Source organism: Aythya ferina, assembly GCF_964211825.1.
Source record: "Aythya ferina genome assembly, chromosome: 33".
Lineage (NCBI taxonomy): Eukaryota > Metazoa > Chordata > Aves > Anseriformes > Anatidae > Aythya > Aythya ferina.
This window is the reverse complement of record NC_140330.1, coordinates 1513582-1530287: the sequence shown is the minus strand read 5'-3', so window position 1 is coordinate 1530287 and position 16706 is coordinate 1513582. Positions and strand designations below refer to the sequence as shown.

General features: G+C 68.1%; 3 protein-coding genes across 6 annotated transcripts; 1 reads left to right on the top strand and 2 right to left on the bottom strand.

The window, feature by feature from the left end:
• Positions 1-186: 186 nt before the first annotated feature.
• Positions 187-6467, top strand: ILVBL (ilvB acetolactate synthase like). 3 transcript variants are annotated; one of them, XM_084501751.1, is made up of 17 exons: positions 187-288; positions 1045-1083; positions 1816-1936; positions 2021-2222; positions 2486-2613; positions 2712-2850; positions 3074-3185; positions 3272-3371; positions 3461-3558; positions 3977-4113; positions 4197-4331; positions 4770-4884; positions 5132-5301; positions 5378-5448; positions 5543-5614; positions 5719-5824; positions 6073-6467. In XM_084501751.1, exons 3-17 carry the CDS (start codon positions 1823-1825, stop codon positions 6249-6251), a joined length of 1878 nt encoding a protein of 625 aa, XP_084357877.1. In that variant the 5' UTR covers positions 187-288; positions 1045-1083; positions 1816-1822; the 3' UTR covers positions 6252-6467. The 3 variants fall into 3 exon arrangements, with proteins under 3 accessions (XP_084357877.1, XP_084357876.1, XP_084357878.1); XM_084501750.1 differs by lacking the exon at positions 187-288 and adding an exon at positions 341-376; XM_084501752.1 differs by lacking the exon at positions 187-288 and adding an exon at positions 348-372.
• A 96-nt stretch (positions 6468-6563) lies between these two features.
• On the bottom strand, positions 6564-12220 carry SYDE1 (synapse defective Rho GTPase homolog 1). The gene is made up of 7 exons (XM_084501749.1): positions 12005-12220; positions 10739-11323; positions 9451-10191; positions 9021-9362; positions 8777-8934; positions 8199-8442; positions 6564-7959 (listed from the first exon to the last, which is right to left on the bottom strand). The coding sequence occupies exons 1-7, from the start codon at positions 12090-12092 to the stop codon at positions 7568-7570; spliced, it is 2550 nt and encodes an 849-aa protein (XP_084357875.1). The 5' UTR covers positions 12093-12220; the 3' UTR covers positions 6564-7567.
• Positions 12221-13064: 844 nt separating this feature from the next.
• On the bottom strand, positions 13065-16603 carry LOC311425644 (uncharacterized protein). Of its 2 annotated transcripts, none has more exons than XM_084501582.1 (8): positions 15917-16603; positions 15507-15629; positions 15309-15413; positions 15128-15187; positions 14632-15027; positions 14030-14175; positions 13507-13616; positions 13065-13406 (listed from the first exon to the last, which is right to left on the bottom strand). In XM_084501582.1, the coding sequence occupies exons 1-8, from the start codon at positions 16473-16475 to the stop codon at positions 13280-13282; spliced, it is 1626 nt and encodes a 541-aa protein (XP_084357708.1). In that variant the 5' UTR covers positions 16476-16603; the 3' UTR covers positions 13065-13279. The 2 variants fall into 2 exon arrangements, with proteins under 2 accessions (XP_084357708.1, XP_084357709.1); XM_084501583.1 differs by having other exon boundaries at positions 15507-15602; positions 15917-16600.
• Positions 16604-16706: the final 103 nt, after the last annotated feature.

Genomic DNA, 16706 nt, shown 5'->3' with positions numbered 1-16706 from the left:
CCCCCTATGGGAGGAGACTCCCTGGGAGCCCCCACTCCCAAGCCCCGCCCCTCCCCTGCCCACGCCCCCCCCGCCCCCGCCCCTTCCCGCCTGACCCCGCCCCTCTCCTCCCGCGCCCGGCCCCGGCCGTTGCCCCAGCCCCGCCCCGCCCCTCCCGGGCCCGCCCACGCTCCTCGAGCAGCCAATCAGCAGCCACAAGCCCCACGTGACACCCCCCCCCCGGGAGGAGCAAGCGGCGCCGGAAAGTCACGTGGTGCGGGCGGATCCGCGCGGGGGCCGCGGGCAAGGGTGAGGGGGCGGGGCCACGGGGGCGGGGGGCGGGGCCTGCAGGTGTGGGCGGGGCCTCGTGGGGGGGCGGCGCTTCCGGAGCGGGCAGGTGGCGGCGGGGCTCCGGGGGGGGTCCGGGGGGGGCAAAGGGGGGGGGGGGGGGACACCGGGGGGTAATGGGACGGGGGGGGGCATGGGGGGGACGTGGGACTGGGGGGGGCAGGGGGGGTGATATGGGACTGGGGGGGGTCATGGGGGGGTGACTTGGGACTGGGGGGGGGCAATGGGGGGGACATGGGACTGGGGAGTGCATGGGGGGTGACATGGGACTGCATGGGACTGGGGGGGGACATGGGGGGGACAGAGGACTGGGGGGGTTATAGGGGGTGATATGGGACTGGGGGCCATGGGGGGGCTGTGGGACTTCATGGGACTGGGGGGGAACTTGGGGCTGGGGGGGGCGTGACATGGGGCTGGGGGGGGTGACATGGGGCTGGGGAGGGGAGGTGTCCCCAGCATGGAGGGGGGACAGCATGGGGACGGGGGGGGCTTTGGGGACATGGGGACAGGACAGGGTGGCTTGGGGGAGGGGAGGGGGGGACAGCCAGGACGGGGTGGCCACGGGCCCAGGGTGACCAAGAGGGGGGTGGCCAAAGGCCGGGGTGGCCACGGGGACAGCGGGGACACAGGGACTTGGGGACATGGGGACACAGGGACACGGGGATGTTTGTCCCTGTCCCCAAAACCCCAGGGCTGAGCTCGTCCCCGACCCCGCAGGGACCCGGTCACCTCCGGTCACCTCCGGTCACCCAGCAGGTACGGTGCCCCGGGGGGGGGGGGGGGGGGGTGACACCGACCCGAAAAGCTCGCCGGGTCGGCTGCACCCACATATTTCTGCACCCCAAAATTAGGACTCCCGGCCCCTCGGGGGGGGACGTGCCAATTCCCTACGGGACACGGAGCCCCCCCCCGGGGGTTGTCACCGGGGTTTTGTCCCAGCCTGCGGTGGTTTTGGTGCTGTTTTGCCCGATTTGTTTTTTTTTTTTTTTCCCCCTGCCTGTTTCGCCCTTATGGCAAGTGGCAGTGCTCACCCACCTTTTTAAGGTGAAAATGGGGGAAATTGGGGTTGAGGAGGAAAATCTGGCCTCTGACCTGCTTCCAGGTGCTAAAAGGGGTTGTGTTTTGGGGGAAATTGGGCTGGGTTTGGTGCTCGCCGGCTCTGCCTCCTCCCCGGGGGGTCTTTGCACCGGCATGGCCTAAGCAACCGGGAATGCCTTCGTTAGGCTGTAATTATGCAAATGAGCAGACTTCGGGCTCCGGCCGGGGCGCCTGTGGCACTGGGATGGGTTCAATCAACCGCCTTTAATTAACCGTCACCATCCTGGCGCCGAAATTCCTCTCTGTCCCCGGCGCCGGGGGAGTTCCCGTTTGGTGCCCCCCCAACCTGGCGGTGCTGGGGCTTCTCCACCGCACCGGGGACAATTTGGGGACGTCGCGGGGACAATTTGGGGACATCGCCGTCACCGTCACCTCCCGTCCCTTCCCCAGCGTCCCCATGGCTCTGCTCGCCCTCCTCAGCTGTGTTGGCGCCGTGCTGCTGGCGGCCACGGCCACGGCGCTGCTGGTGGCGGCGTATCGCCTGGGGCTCCTCTACCGCCTCCTCTACAAGGTAAGGGCGAAACGTGGGTAAAAACACCCCGTTTTGGGTTAAATCCGCCTGGTTTTCTAAGCGGGCATCCTCCTGGGCTCGCAGGCGGACCCCCGGAGCCCCCGCTACGGGGGCGAGCTGGTGGCGGAGGTGCTGAAGGCTCACGGCGTCCGCTTCGTCTTCGCCCTGGCCGGCGGCCACATCTCGCCCATCCTGGTGGCCAGCGAGAAGCTGGGGATCCGCGTGGTGGACACCCGGCACGAGGCCACCGCCGTCTTCGCCGCCGACGCCGTCTCCAGGCTCTCGGGTACCCGGCGGGGTGATGGAGGTGGACCTCCTGCTCAAAGGGTGGAGGGGTTTGGGGTGTCCCCGCTCTTTGGGGTCCCCGTTGAGTGGAGGCTTCCAACCCTCTTTGTCTCTCTCCCCCGTGCGTTTTCTCCCCATTTATCCCCCCCCACAACCAATCCAATCCCAAACAAGGACCCTGCGGCCAGGCCCCCTGCACCCCAAACCTCAAAACCGGGGTCCCCAGGGGGTCACCTCCCACCCCCCCATCTCCCTCCCCAACAGGCCGCATCGGCGTCGCCGCTGTCACCGCCGGCCCCGGCGTCACCAACGCGGTGACGGCCATCAAGAACGCGCAGATGGCCGAGTCACCGCTGCTGCTCATCGGGGGGGCGGCCGCCTCGCTGCAGAAGGTCCGGTGGGCTCACGGAGGGAGGGAGGGGATTTAAGGGACCAAACCTGCGTGTTTTTTTCAGGGGAGATTTCCCCAATTTTGGGTTTTTCACCGCAGGGCCGGGGCGCGCTGCAGGACATCGACCAGCTCTCGCTCTTCAGGACGCTCTGCAAGGCGTGCGTCTCGGTGCGCACCGTCCGCGCCATCGTCCCCGCGCTCCGCCAAGCCATCGCCACCGCGCAGTCAGGGACCCCCGGTAAAGATTTGGGACACCCCAACACCCCCCCATCCCCCCCTTGGGGAAGCTTTGGCGTGATTTCCACCCCCCCCGGGTCTTGCTGTGGGCGCTGCTTTTGGTGGCGCTGCTTTTGGCGCGGCGCTTTTGGTGGTGCTGGTGTCACCTCCCTGAAACGCGTTTTTTTTGTTGTTGTTTTTTTTGATTCCTTTTTTTTTGGGGTCCCTTCACCCCCGCCCCACAGGTCCCGTGTTCGTGGAGCTCCCCATCGACGTCCTCTACCCCTTCCACGTGGTGGAGAAGGAGGTCGGCGGTGCCAAGAGCGCCCGGGGGTTCCGTGGAAAGCTGGTGCAGTGGTGAGCAGCCACCCCCCCCGCCACCCATGGGTGCTGCCAGCACCCCGGGGGGGCTGCAGCACCCCAAAACGCCCCCTTCTTGACAGGTACCTCCAAAACTACGTCCATAACCTCTTTGCGGGTGCCTGGGTGCCCCGGGATGTCACCCCACTGCCGGTGAAGGTGCCGCTGGCCACCGAGGACGAGGTTGGCTTTGTCCCCCGACCTGCTTCTGAGTTTTTGGGGTCTGATGGAGCCGTTTTGGGGGTCTGATGGAGCTGTTTTTGGGATGGCAGATACAGCGCTGTGTCGAGCTGGTGAGCCGGGCCACGAAGCCGCTGGTGCTGGTGGGCAGCCAGGCTCTGCTGCCACCCACGCCGGCCGAGGAGCTCCGGTGAGCGGGCCTGGGGACAGAGGGTATGGTTTGGGGACAGAAGGTATGGTTTGGGGACAGCTGAGCACGTCTGGGGATGAGTGAGCTGGTTTGGGGCTGGATCAGCTGGTTTGGGGACAACTGAGCCTCTTTGGGGATGGATCATCCAGTTTTGGGGTTGGATGAGCGGACCTGGGGATGGCTGAGCCGCTCTGGGGCCAGCTGAGCTTATTTGGGGAAAACGAGGTGGTTTAGGGAAAGATGAGCAGGTTTGGGGCTGGATCAGCCACTCTGGGGACTGCTGGTTGAGTTTTGGGGTTCAGCTGAGCTGGTTTTGGGTCCAACCAAACCAGTTTGTTTGGGGGCCCCCAACCGAGCCTGTTCTGAGGCCCGACCGAGCCATTTTTGGGGCTGATCGAGCCGCTTTTGGGGCATGCAGGGAAGCGCTGGAGGCCTTGGGCATCCCCTGCTACCTGGGGGGGGCTGCACGGGGGCTGCTGCCCCCTGAGAGCCCCCTGCTCCTGCGCCAGAACCGCCGCGACGCCCTCCGCGAGGCCGACCTGGTGCTGCTGGCAGGTGGGTGCCGGGGCTGGGGAGGGGACGGGGACACCCCACGGTGACCCCCATCCCCAAATTGTGCCCCCCACCTCCCCCCAAAGGCGCCGTCTGCGATTTCCGTCTCTCCTACGGGCGCCTTTTTGGCCGCCAAACCGTGGTGGTGGCCGTCAACCGGGACCGGGCGCAGCTCCTCCGCAACGCCGACGTCTTCTGGCGGCCGCGGCTCGCCGTGCAAGGTGACAGCCCCGTCCCCCCCCCGCCGTCCCCACGGCCCCAGCAGGGTGGTGGCACCGCGGGAGATGGGGTCGGGGTTGGGTGAGGTGGTTTTGGGGGACAACAGGGATCTGGGGAGAGCTAAGCTCTGTTTGGGGCCAGTTCAGCCACGTTTGGGGCTCAGCTGAGCTGGGTTCTGGGGGTCCAACCAAGCCAGGTTTGGTGTCCAGCAGGCCTGGGTTTTAGGGCCAATTCAGCCTGGTTTGGGGTCCCGCTGATTGTGTTTTGGGGCTCAGCTGAGCCAGATTTGGGGGGGGTCTTTAAGGTCCCTCCCAGGCCAAAATATTTTTATGATAACTGAGCTGGTTTTGGGTCCAATTCGGGCAGGTTTAGGGTCTGACATAGACAGCTGGGGTGTTTTTTTTTCGGAGGGGGTGTGATGAGCTGGGCGTTCTCTGCAGGCGACGCCGCCTCCTTCGTGGTGGGGCTGGCGCGGCGGCTGGGGGGCTACTCCTGCCCCAGGGACTGGCTGGGGGGGCTGCGCGAGGCCGAGCAGCGCAAGGAGAAGGCGAACCGGTGAGCACGGGGATGGGGGGGGGCAGCTTCCAGAGCCTGGGGGGGTCCCGTGTCCGTTTTGGGAGGTGAGGACCCCATTTTGGGTACAAGGGGGAGGTGGCTTGGTTGATTTTGGGGTGAGAAGTTCCAGCCCCTTGCTACCTCTTTGGGGTTCCCATTTGTGTGTTTGGGGGTCATGCCCATTTTGGGGAGACCCCAGCCAATCTCTTCTTTTTTTTTGGGGGGGGTGGGGGGTCCTCTCTAACAGGGAGAAGGCAGCGACCCCCACCCCACAGCACCTGAACCCCCTGGACCTGCTGTACCGCCTGGACGCGCTGCTGCCCCCCGAGAGCCTCTTGGTGGCCGACGGGGGGGACTTCGTGGGCACCGCCGCCTACATCGTGCGCCCCCGCCGCCCCCTCTCCTGGCTGGACCCCGGTGAGGACCCCCCCCGGCCCTGGGCACGGTGTCACCGCTGGGGACACGTGGGTGACACCGGCCGTTGTCCTCGCAGGCGCCTTCGGCACGCTGGGAGTTGGCGGCGGCTTCGCGCTCGGTGCCAAGCTCTGCCGTCCCGAGGCCGAGGTATGGAGGGGGGGGGCACACGGACACGTGGTGGCCCACGGGGACAGCGGTGCCACCTGCTTGGCCTCCTGTCACTTGTCCCTTCCCCTGCCAGGTTTGGGTCCTGTACGGTGACGGCTCGCTGGGCTACAGCCTGATAGAGTTCGACACCTTTGTGCGGCACAAGGTGAGACGGCACCAAAACGGGGGGTGGGGGGGTGGAATTGGGGGTCTTGTCCCCGCTCTGGGTTGTCACTGGGGTGCGGTGGCCCCGTGCTTTGTCCCCTTTAGACGCCCATCATCGCCTTGGTCGGCAACGACGCGTGCTGGAGCCAGATCTCCCGGGAGCAGGTGGCCATGCTGGGCAGCAACGTGGCCTGTGGCCTCGAGTACCTGGGTGAGCGCTGTCCCCACCGTCCCCTACACACTGGGGGGGGGGACCGAGCCCCTTGATCTGGGGACGCTTGGTGGCCCTGGGTCACCCTGGAGTGGGCTGAGCCGTGCCCGGTGGCCCCGCGTCGCCCTGATGGTGCCGCGCTCGGTGACCACGGCGCAGCGGGGAGGCTCGGGCCATGCCCGGTGGCCCCGTTGTCACCCCCGCTGTCACGCCGGTGCCACAGCCCCGTCCCTGTCCCCTCCCCGCAGATTACCACGCGGTGGCCGAAGCGCTGGGGGGCAAAGGCTTCGTGGTGGGGCGCCCGGACAGCGAGCGGCTGGACGCCGTCCTCCACGCCGCGCAGGATGCGTGCCGCCGCGGCCACCCCGTCCTCATCAACGCCCTCATTGGCAAGACCGATTTCCGCGAGGGCTCCATCTCTGTCTAGGGACTGTCCCCTCTCTCCCCCGACGCCCCCCCGGTGCCCGGCAGCAGGGATGAGGGGGGCTGAAGGATGCCTCTGGGTGCCACCGAGGTGTCCCCAACCGGGGATGGGCGAAAAGAGGTGTTAGGGCGGTGGCATCGGTGCTGTGCCCCCTAACTTGGGGCTGGGGGGGGACGACAGTGGTGTCCCCTGGCAATAAAGCAGCGCCATGTGCCCCCACCTGCCATCCTGCGCCATCGATTCGGGTGCCACGGGGCATTTTGGGGACTGCCACCCCCCCCCGAGGGGACACCACCACACGCACACAGCCCGGCAGCGAGTGCAGCTTGTGTCCTTTATTGCTGGTGACAGTGACAAGGCGGTGGGCAGGGCAGGGTGGGCGTCAGACCATCCGGGGGGGACACGACTGGGGACAGCGTTGTCACCGAGCCCCCCCCGGCCTGGTGGCACCCCCTGCCCGGGTGATTTAACACTGCTGGCTCAGCCCGGCCGGGCCGGTGCGTTCACATTCAGCTGGTTCCTGTAAGGCTAATACTGAGCAAGGCTGTTTTTTTTTTTGTTTTTTGTTTTTTTTAGGGGGGGGAGAGGAATTCATTTGGCTCCCTCCCTCCCCGCCCCCGTAACACTGGTGCTGGGTTCATTTTGGGGGTGAAAAGGGCTTTTTCTGCAGGCTGCGGTGAAGGCAACCGCCACGGGCCATCCGTCCACGCGCACGCACACGAAGCTGGAGTAATAAATAAAAGCTCAGCGCTCCCGTACCGGCAGCACCCCCCCGGGGGGGGGCAGAAAAAAAAGTGGGGTGGGCTGGGGGGTCCTTGCTGCCCCCCCGAGGGAGAGCCGTCACCCTCCTCAGGGGGCCAGCAACAGGGAGGGGATTTTGGGGAGCCCTCGTGAGCTGGGGGGGGTGGGGGGTGGTTGGTGGGGAAGGGGAGAGGTTGCCCCCCCCGTAGCCTGAGCGATGGAGGTCATGGACCCTTGTCAATACTGATTTTGGAGGGGGGGGCACCCATGGGGGGGGACTTGGAAGGGGAAAAGGGGCGAACAGGCACTTGAGGGCAAAATTTGGCCATAAAAAGCCGAGCAAGAGGCACCAAACCTCCACCATCCCCCCCAAAACGGCGCGTGGATGCGTGGGGGGGGGGGTGTGCAGCCAGTTTTGGGGGGCGGGGGGCTGCTCAGGTGTCCCCCGATGGGGCCGGGGCCCCCCCCCAAAGACGGCATCACCTTTTTCTTGGGGGTCCCTCCTGCTCGGCGCTGTGCAAATCGAAGGCAACAAGAGGCAAGTGCTGCGTTTTGGGTCGCTCCCCCCGGCGGCGCCGTCACAGGCAGACGTTGATCTGCTTGGCCAGCTCCCGCTCCAGGTCGAGGATGAGCGCGTCGAAGTCCTTGAGGTTGAGCCGGGGGCCGAAGGGCGCCTCGGGCTCGTCGCCGAGGCCGAAATCGGCCACGAAGAGGGTCCGCCGGTGGGCAGCCCGGCTCTCGCCGTCGCCGGCCGCCGCCGCCGCCACCACCTCGTCGTAGCCCCCGAACTGGTGGCCGCAGACGCTCCAGTCGCCGGCGTAGCGGTTGCTGGGGGGGCTCTCGGGTCCCCGGGGGCGATGGCGAGCCACCACCGCCGTGTCCAGCAGCTCCAAGCGCAGCGCTGGCTGCCGCGGGCGGCCGGGCGGCGCCTCCTCCTCGCAGATTTGGGGGGCCAGGGATGAGCGGGGGGCTGCGGAGAGAGCACGGGGGGGGCAGTCAGGATAAAAGGGGGAAGCCTCGGGGTGGTTTGGTGGCGTTGGAGGGGGCAGGAAAGGCCCTGGGGGTGACTACTGGGGTCAGAGGCGCATGGCACAGCCCCAGGGTGTCACCGACCCCCCCAGATGGTGGCCTGGGAGGTGGCCAAGCACAAATTTCCCCCAGGGTGGGGGCCACGGGTGTCCCCCCCAGCCCCCCCTGAAGCCTGCTCACCCGGCCAGGCCTGCAGCAGGTAGTGCAGCACCTCGATGTGCCTCTTGAAATCGACGGCGCTGGCGATGTCCTCGCTGTGGGCGTAGCTGCGGGCGCTGCCGGTGCCGCCGCCGCGCCGAGGCTCCTGGCTCTGGGTGAGCAGGACGGGCCCGAAGCAGACGGCGATGTTCTGCGGGTTCATGCGGTTGAAGTCGTGGAAGGAGGCCACCAGGCTGAGGTGGTCCAGGAGCCGCGTCAGCGTGGCCTGGGGGACAGGGTGGTGTCAGCGGGGACACCCCCCGGGGTGACGTTCCCCGGCCGCGCTGGGCCACCGAGGGGAAATGTTTTGCTCCCTGATGTCACTGGGGCTGAACCACGCAGCTAATAACGATGTGGAGATAAATGTTTGGCTACTAGGGATGGAGAGACCCCCCCCAAAAAATGCTCAGGGGGGGTGGTGACACCAGGAGGTGCCACTCATCCAGAAATAAGGACACCGCAGTGGTGACGCGCGACGGAGAGCCCCAGACTGAAAGGGGTGCCCCAGCAATCCCCCACTTTTAGTCCTAAACCCCCCAGTTTTAGGGCTGGCCACCCACCTTCTCGACGTCCGGCAGGCAGTCGAGCAGGGTGACAGCGTCCCGCTCGCCCGGGGGGGTTCGGGGGGGCCGCTTGGCCATGGCCTCCAGCACGACGTGGTAGAGCGTGGGGGTGATGAGCGGCGTGGGCAGCTCCCGCAGGTAGTCCTTGAGGATCCCTGCGGGCGAGGAGCCAGAGGGGGGGGACATCAGCGTGGCCACCCCCCCGTGGGTGCCGGGGGGTGTCCGTGGGGTGGGCACTGACCCGTGATGACGTTGATGTCAGGGTAGAGCTGCTCGGACAGCGTCACGGCCGCGCTGTCCCTCTCGAAGGCGTCGCGCAGCTCCTTCTTGACGGCGGCCGAGCCGCAGAGCCGGTACAGCCCCACCACCTTCAGCCCCCGTTTCTCTATCTCGGCCACGCACTTCTGGATCAGCAGGGGCACCTTGGTGGCCGTCTTCTCCCTCTCCACCAGCTGGCCCAGCTCCACGCCGAAGACGCGGGGCTCGCACTCGCCGGGGCCGTCCCACTGCTCCACCAGGGTGAATTTGGAGAAGAGGACGCCGCGAGGCTGCAGCCGCACCGCCAGCTGCTGGGCCCGGCAGCCTGGGGAACAGAGGGGGGCTGTTGGTGGGGATCCATGCCATGAACCCCCCCCCACCCAAAACCATCCCCTCCCGTCCCCGCCGCGCACCTCGGAAGATGTGGGGCAGGACGACGGTGCCGTGGCAGCAGAGGCGGTTGCGGCAGGAGGAGGGGTCCCAGGAGAAGACGATCACCTTGAGGAGCTGGGCGCCCTCCAGCTCCAGGTTGAAGGTGTGGTTGAGGCCGAGGAAAGCCGCCTTGCAGGGCAGCAGAGCCGTGCGAGCCCGGTTGGCCGCGTCCACCTGCAGCACGCAGAAAACCTCCCGGGCTTCGGCTCGCGGCGGCTTCAGGTCCCGCACGCCGTAGAGGTGGACGCTGACCAGCCCGGAGATGTGCTGCCCGCCTCGGGGCAGCTCCCCGCAGCTGTAGGGCCGGAAAGCGCCCACGTCCAGCCCGCTCTCCCCATCCTCCGGCTCCACGTGCGCCCCGGTTTTGGCCGGCAGCTCCGGGGAGTCGCCGTCGCTCAAGTAGCCGCCCTTGCTGGCCGCTTTGGCGCGGGGCAGCGAGGCCACGCTGGTGTCGAGGTGGTAGCGGCTGATGACGTTGCTGGACTCCTTGCGGGCGTCGGAGGGCGAGGAGCCCCCCTCCTGGCCCCGCGGCCGGGGGCTGCGCAGGCTCAGCTTCCTCCGCAGCTCCGGCAGCTTCTTCATCTTCATGGAGAGGCGGCGCACGGTCCCCGGGGACTTCACTTTGCTGAGGGAGCGGCCTTTCTTGGTGGCTCCGGGGCTGGCGGGGGGGGACGGGGGGGAGAGCCCCGTCCCCAGGCTCACGCAGGGGATGGGCATCTTTGCTGGGGGGAGAGAAAGGGTGAGCGGGTACCGGGGGGGTACCGGGAGCCTGGCCGGGACTGGGGTGGCTCCCTGGAAACCCTGGTGGGGTCTGGGGGACAATGTCCTGTTTTGGGGGATGGGGAAGGGGCAGGGGTTATGGGATGTGTCTGGGGGATGGCGAAGATCATGGGGACCAGATCATGGGGACCGTGGGGTCCAGATGTCCCTGAGGACAGGGTGGGGACAGGGACCGTCAGGTCTCAAGGACATCATCCCGGGGGGGTGAGCAGAAAGGGACAGGGATTGCGGACTCTGGGGGATGTTGGCCTGGGGGACAAGGAAGGGACAGGGACCACGGGGTCTGGGAGACCCTGGGGACAAGGGACCATGGCCTCTGAGGACCTTGGGGTCCAGGGAGCCTCAGAGGCACCAGAGAAAGGACAAAGACCGTAAGGCGCTGCAGATGGAGACTGTGGGGCCCAGGGGACACTCTCCTGCGTGGTGACAAGGGCTGTGGGGAACCAGGGGCCCCCACTGTCCCCCCTCTCCCCTTTCCCAGCCCCTCACCACAGGCCTGTGTCCTGCCAGCCGCCGGCTCCTCCGCGCCGCGGGCTCCGGGGCTCTCCGCCGCCCCTCTGCCCCCCCAGGGGACGTCCTCCCCGCTCGCCTTCGGAGGGTCCTCGTCCTCGGGGATGGGGTTGTACCAGATCTCGCCCTCGCTGCCGGATGCTCCAGCTTCGGCCTCGGCACCGCCGCCACCAGCCTCGTCCAGCCCCGGTGCCTTCGCCGAGGACAGCACCCAGTGCCGGCTGCTCCGCTCCAGGCTCTGCAGGTAGGCGCCGTGCCCCGGGCTCCTGCCGGGGCCGCCGAGCTCCACGGAGCCGTTGGCTGCTTCGGCCTCCTCCGCCGGCTCGGGGGGCTCCTCGCCGGGGGGCTCCAGGCCTGGCCAGGGGCTGCTGGTGGCCGGATCCGGCTCGCCGGCCTCCCCCGGCTCTGGGGAAGCTTTGGGAGCCGGCACCCTCCTCCCGCTGGGCTCATCGCGGCCGCCGCAGGAGAAACGGGCCCAGTTCTGCTTGCGGGGCGCTGCCGGCTCCGGTGACACCGGGGCCGCCTCGGGGTCCGCCGGCGACTCGGGGCTTGGCGGAGGATGCTCTGCGGAAAGGGAGAAGGGCCGGGGCTCGCCGGGGGTCCCCACCAGCGTCCCGTGGGGCCACCCCCCCACTCCGAGCCCCGAATCCGCTGCCGGGGCCGCGGAGGCAGCTGCGCGCAGCCCCTTGCCAAGAGGGATTTCCGGCTGTTTACGGCCGGACGGCCCTGCTGCCGCGCTCCCACCATCCCGGGGGGGCTCGCCGGAGGATTGGGGGGGGGCTCGGCTGGGCCCTGCTGCACCCCATGGATGGGGGACACGGCCACATCCCGGTGGGCACGGCTCTGCCTCCGTCCCCGTGGCCTGCACCCCCTGCTCGCACGCATGCAGGCTGGGGGGGGGGCTCAGCACTGTGCCCCCAATTCTCGCCCCCGTCCCACCGGAGCCCCCTCGCCCCCATGGGGCTCATCCCCAGGTGCTGTCACAGCCACCCCCACCCCCCAGATGTGAACAGGGGGTGCTGGACCCCAGGGATCCCTTTTTTTTGGGGGGGGCCAGGACCCCAAGGATCCCTTTTTGGGAGGGGACAGCAGGGACCCGGGGGGGGCAGCAGGGACCCGGGGGGTGATGCGGAGCCCTCGGGGGCTGCACCAGGGACTCGGGGGGGGGGCTCCACAGGGACTGAGGTGGGGTCTCCATCCCGGGGGGGGGGTGTTGGGCTCCTCGCCCCCTCCCCAGCTCCGTACCTCGCTCTTTGCCATCCGATTTCTTCCTGCGCGGGCGGTCCCGGCCCCGCAGCCGGGAGAAGGTCCTCCGCAGCAGCGGCTCCGCCATCGGCCCTGCCCGGACCCCTCCCCCCCCCACCCCGACGGGGGTCCCCTCGGCACCCCAGGGACCCCTCAGCCGGGTCCGGTCCCGTTCAGCCCAGTCCGTTCCCGTTCCGCCCAGTCCGGTCCCGTTCAGCCCGGTCCGGTTCCCTTTAACCCGTTTCTCCCCAATTAGCCCGCTCCGCCCCCCCCCCCCCCGCCCCCAGCCCGGTTGGGTGGGGGTCTCCCGTTCCTCCCGGTGGTCCCGGGACCCCCCCCCCCCCGGTCAGCACGGCGGGGCCTGGAGCGGCGGCGGCGCCATCCGCGGAGCGAATTCCTGGGATGCCGCCGGGAGCGCTGCCGGGAGCTGTAGTCCGGAACCCCCCCCCCGAGCCGGACCCCCCCCCAAAACCCCACGGGGCTCCCGGTAACTACAAGCCGGGACCCCCCCGCCCCGGTTCTAGCACCCCCCGGCCCCGTTCTCCGCGCCCCCCGGCTGGGGGAGCCCTTGCGGGGGGGGGGCGCTGGGGGGGTTGGGGGAAGACATGGGAGGGTCTAAGGGGGGGGTGGGGGGAATTTGGGGAGGCTGTGGGGGTGTTTGGGGGGGCTGGGGGTGTTTGGGGAGCCTTGGGGGTGTTTGGGGGTGGGGCTGGAGGGGTATTTAGGGGATCTGGAGGATGTCTGGGGAGCCGGGGGGGGTATTTGGGGAGTCGGGGGGGGTATTTGGGGGTCTCGAGGGGTATTTGGGGAGCCTGGGGGGTGTTTGGGGAGCCTGGGGGGGGTATTTGGTGGGGCTGGGGGGATATTTGGGTGCCTGGGGATGATTTGGGGAACCTGGGAGTGGGGCAAGCCCCCCCCACCCCATGTCTGCAGAGGGCTCCAATGTGGCATCACCCGCAAAATCACCGCTGCTCCCCTGGGGGGGACACCAACACCCCGGGGCAGCCCGCACCCACCCCCCCCACACCGTCGGGGGGCCCTCATCAGATCAGGGACCTCACTCTGTGCACCCATTTATTATCCCACAGGGACCCCCCTGGTGCGCCCCCAACACCGAATCTCGCCCGGAGCGAGTGGAGGTGCTGGAGGCCGAAGCGGCGAGCGGCGGTGCTGCGGTGCTGCGGTGCTGCAGGGCAGACGTGGCGATGGGCTCTGGGGCAGTGACGGGGACTTGGGGGGGGGACACAGACCCTCGAGGTGCCCCCCCCTGCACGCTCAGGGCTGCCCCTCGCACACCCAGGGGAGCTGACTCGTGCAGGGGTAGTCGAACCACGTGCCGTCCACGCGCACCACGGCGCAATTCTCCTGCTTCCCCCCGTTGGGCTCGTCCCTGTGCCAGGAGCTGTGTCGGGAGAAGGGGGGAAGCGACACGGTTTAGGGGGTGGCCCCCTCCGCACCCCCAAGCCCCCCTCGCCCTGTCCCCAGCGCCCGTCGGGCTGTACCTGCGCTCCTTGGGCAGGACGGAGCCGTCTGCCCGCTTCCAGGTGCCCTCGACCTCTTTATCCGTGATGCCCAGCCAGGAGGAGGCTCGCAGAAAGGTCTTGATGTAATTCTGGGGGCAGAGGCAGGGTCACCCTGCTGCAGAGCCCCCCCCCCAGGACCCCTGCACATCCTTGGGGACAGCTGGGGACAGCGGGGCTCAGTGCCACCAGCACCACCTCTGCCCAGGAGTGAGGAGACGGGGGGGGAAATTTGGTGGTTTTTTTTGTTCTGGGGGCCAGTTAGAGGATGGATGGGGTCAGGGGTGGCAGGATCAGGGCCTCGGGACACTGGAGCAAATTCAGGGTTGAAAGGACAGAATTTGGGTAAAAAGCAGAGCATCTGAGTGTTTAGAGAATAAAAGTAAGAGCTGGATGCTCAGCAGGAAAAGGTGGCGTGGGGTGACCTCAGAGCAGGCCCTGAAGTCCAGGACAGGATTTTGGGGTCCACGAGAGGCTCGTGGGGGCCGGGCTCTGCCCCCCTCACCCTCTCCTCGGGGCTGTCCACCTCCAGCAGCTGCGTGCCCAGGGCCGAGCAGAAGCCCCGCGCCGTCTCCCAGGTGCTCGGCGTCGTGGAGCGGAAATAGCACGAGCCCTCGAAATAGGTCCAGCCTCTGGAGCAAGGGGGGCAACCTGGGGAGGGGACACAGAAAGGGGGTCACCTCCCCCCGGTAGGGCTGCGGGAGCTGCCAGGATCCCCGCTGGGTTAGGGGTAGGGTTAGAGCCCTGTTGGGGTTTAGGCTAGGTTAGGATTAGGATATAGAGAAAGGATTAGGATATATAGGTTAGGATGTATAGAATCCTATATAATTAGAGCTGTAACTGGGTTCGGGTCCCTTTGGGGTTTGGGTTTAGCTCGAGTCCTCAAAATTTAGGTTTCCAAGTGGGTTGGGGTTGGCTGGGCTAGGACTCCACTAGGGTTCGGACTCCTTTAGGGTTAGCTTAACTCAAATCATTTAGGATTAGGCCTGAGTTAGGGCCCCGTTGCCGTCTGGGCTTCTCTTGAGCCATATCCCTGCCAGGCTGGGGCTGCGTTTCAGCCCCTTTAGGGTCGGGCAAGGCCCTAAATATCAGCAGCCGGGGACTGACTGGAGCGCGAGCAGACGTTGTCCTTGCTCCCGTGGGCGACCCAGCGGCTCCACTCGCGGTCCCCGATGTAGAGCATCACGGTCTGGTGCAGGTTGTTGCCGTAATTGAAATAGAGGTCGTGGCCGGCCAGCGCCAGCAGCGTGCCGTCGCGGCACTCCCAGCGCTGCAGCCTGCCGTCCTCCCGGCACGGCTGCAGCCGCACCGTGGACAGGTTTCTCTCCTTGGCCGCCGTCACGCAGGAGCGGGACCCCGCCGCGCTCCGCAGCCGGTCCCCGGGGAGCCACTGGAAGCGTTGCCCCTCGGCCTCGGGCCGGCACGGCGCCGCCGTCAGCTGCTGCCCGCGCGCTTCCACGCACTTGTCGTGCGCTTCGTTGTACAGCAGGAAGGGCGCGGAGGCTGCGGAGAGGGGGACGGTGGAGAAATGGGGCCCGGGGAGACGGTGACACCGTGGAAGTGGGGGGGGGGACAGGGACAGGGACGCGGCGCGGGCACGCACCCACGTTGGGCGGCTGCTTCACCGTCTCCGCTTTGTCCAGGGCCACCGTCAGGGCTGCGACTGAAGGGGGGCAAAGGGTCACCGTGCTGGGGGGGGGTCCCCAGTCACCTTAACGCTGCCCCCAGCAGCCCCAGCATCGTCTCTCAGGGTGGGGGAGCCGCCGTGGCCCCCCGGTACTCACTGCGCCGTGAGCCGAGGGCGAGGAGGAGGACGTTGAGCAGCACCGAGACCCCCAGGGCCACGGCGCCCACCAGCACCAGCCTCTCCTGGGAGCAGCACGGGCGCGCTGGGGAGGGTCAGGGGGTGATGGCCGGTCCCGACGGGGCTGCAGGGCCCCGATTCGGGCTGCACGGCCTCATCCCCACAGGGGTGGGCTCACCTGGGGGGTCAGGAAGGTGCTTGCGGCTCGGCACGGCGATGGGGGGGTCGAGGGGCTCGTAGGGGTTCTCCTCCGCGGGGCACGGGTCGCTGCAGGCTGGAGAGGGGGCAGCAGGGATGGTGCCTGTGGGGGATCCCCTCCCCTCTGGTGCCACCACCAGCCCTGGGGACCCCCGTCAAGCACCACGATGGGGGCTTCCCCCCCATGTCACCACCCTCGGGACCCCCCAGTTGGGTATCAGAGTCCCAGGGTTTGCCTGTGGGCAGCAGGGATGGAAACGGGGATCCCCTTTGGTGCCGCCATCTCCCTTGGGACCCCTCCTCAGATCCCAAAAGGGACAGGCTCAGGGCATGAACTGGGGACCGCTGGGCTCGCCCCCACCCCAGCCAGCACCCCGGGGTGCTCCCTACCTTCCTTGCCGCCAGGCCCCAGCACCCATTTCTGCCCTTCCCTGGGCTGGCTGGGCTCGATGTTGCCGTACATTGTCCCCGCGGCACCGCTGAGCTCTCCCCACGGGTGTCCCCGCTGATAATGCCTCAGGAAGGGGGGGTCCGGATGTGCCCCTGCCTTGGGGACGGGCCTCGGAGGGGCCCGCGAGCACCCACAGCTTCCTCCCCACATCCCGGGGCTCGGCCGGAGGTGACACCGCCTGTGACAGTCCCCAGCGATGTCCCTGGGGGGGTCTCGGCACAAGGAGGGTCCTGGAGCCTGCAGGCTGCACCCATGGGTGCCACACTGGGGACTTGGGCGCACCCATGACTGCATCCAGGGTGTCCCCACGCCTCGGGTGCACCACGGGGTGTCCCCAAGCCTGCTGCGTGCCCGTGGCCAGGGTGTCCCCATACCGAACACGTCCCTGGTGTCCACCCACACCCAGCTGCACCCACACCCGGCCCAGCACCCATGGGTGATCTGGGTGTCCCCAAGGGGGGGGGGGGGGAGGGACACGGACACCCAGCCCCACATCATCTCCGGGGGTGCAGGAAGAGCTGGGTGCTATCAGCACCCACCAGCCTCGGCCACAGCTCCCCAGCCACGGCCAGCACCCAGCTTATCGAGCCCAGTGGCAGTGGGTACCCGCTGCGGTGATGACGGGTGACCCGTGGTGGCACTGGGTGTCCCGTGGTGGTGCCACATGTCCCATACTGGTTCTGGGTGTCCCGTGGTGCTGTCGGGTGTCCCACAGTGCTGGCTGTCCCA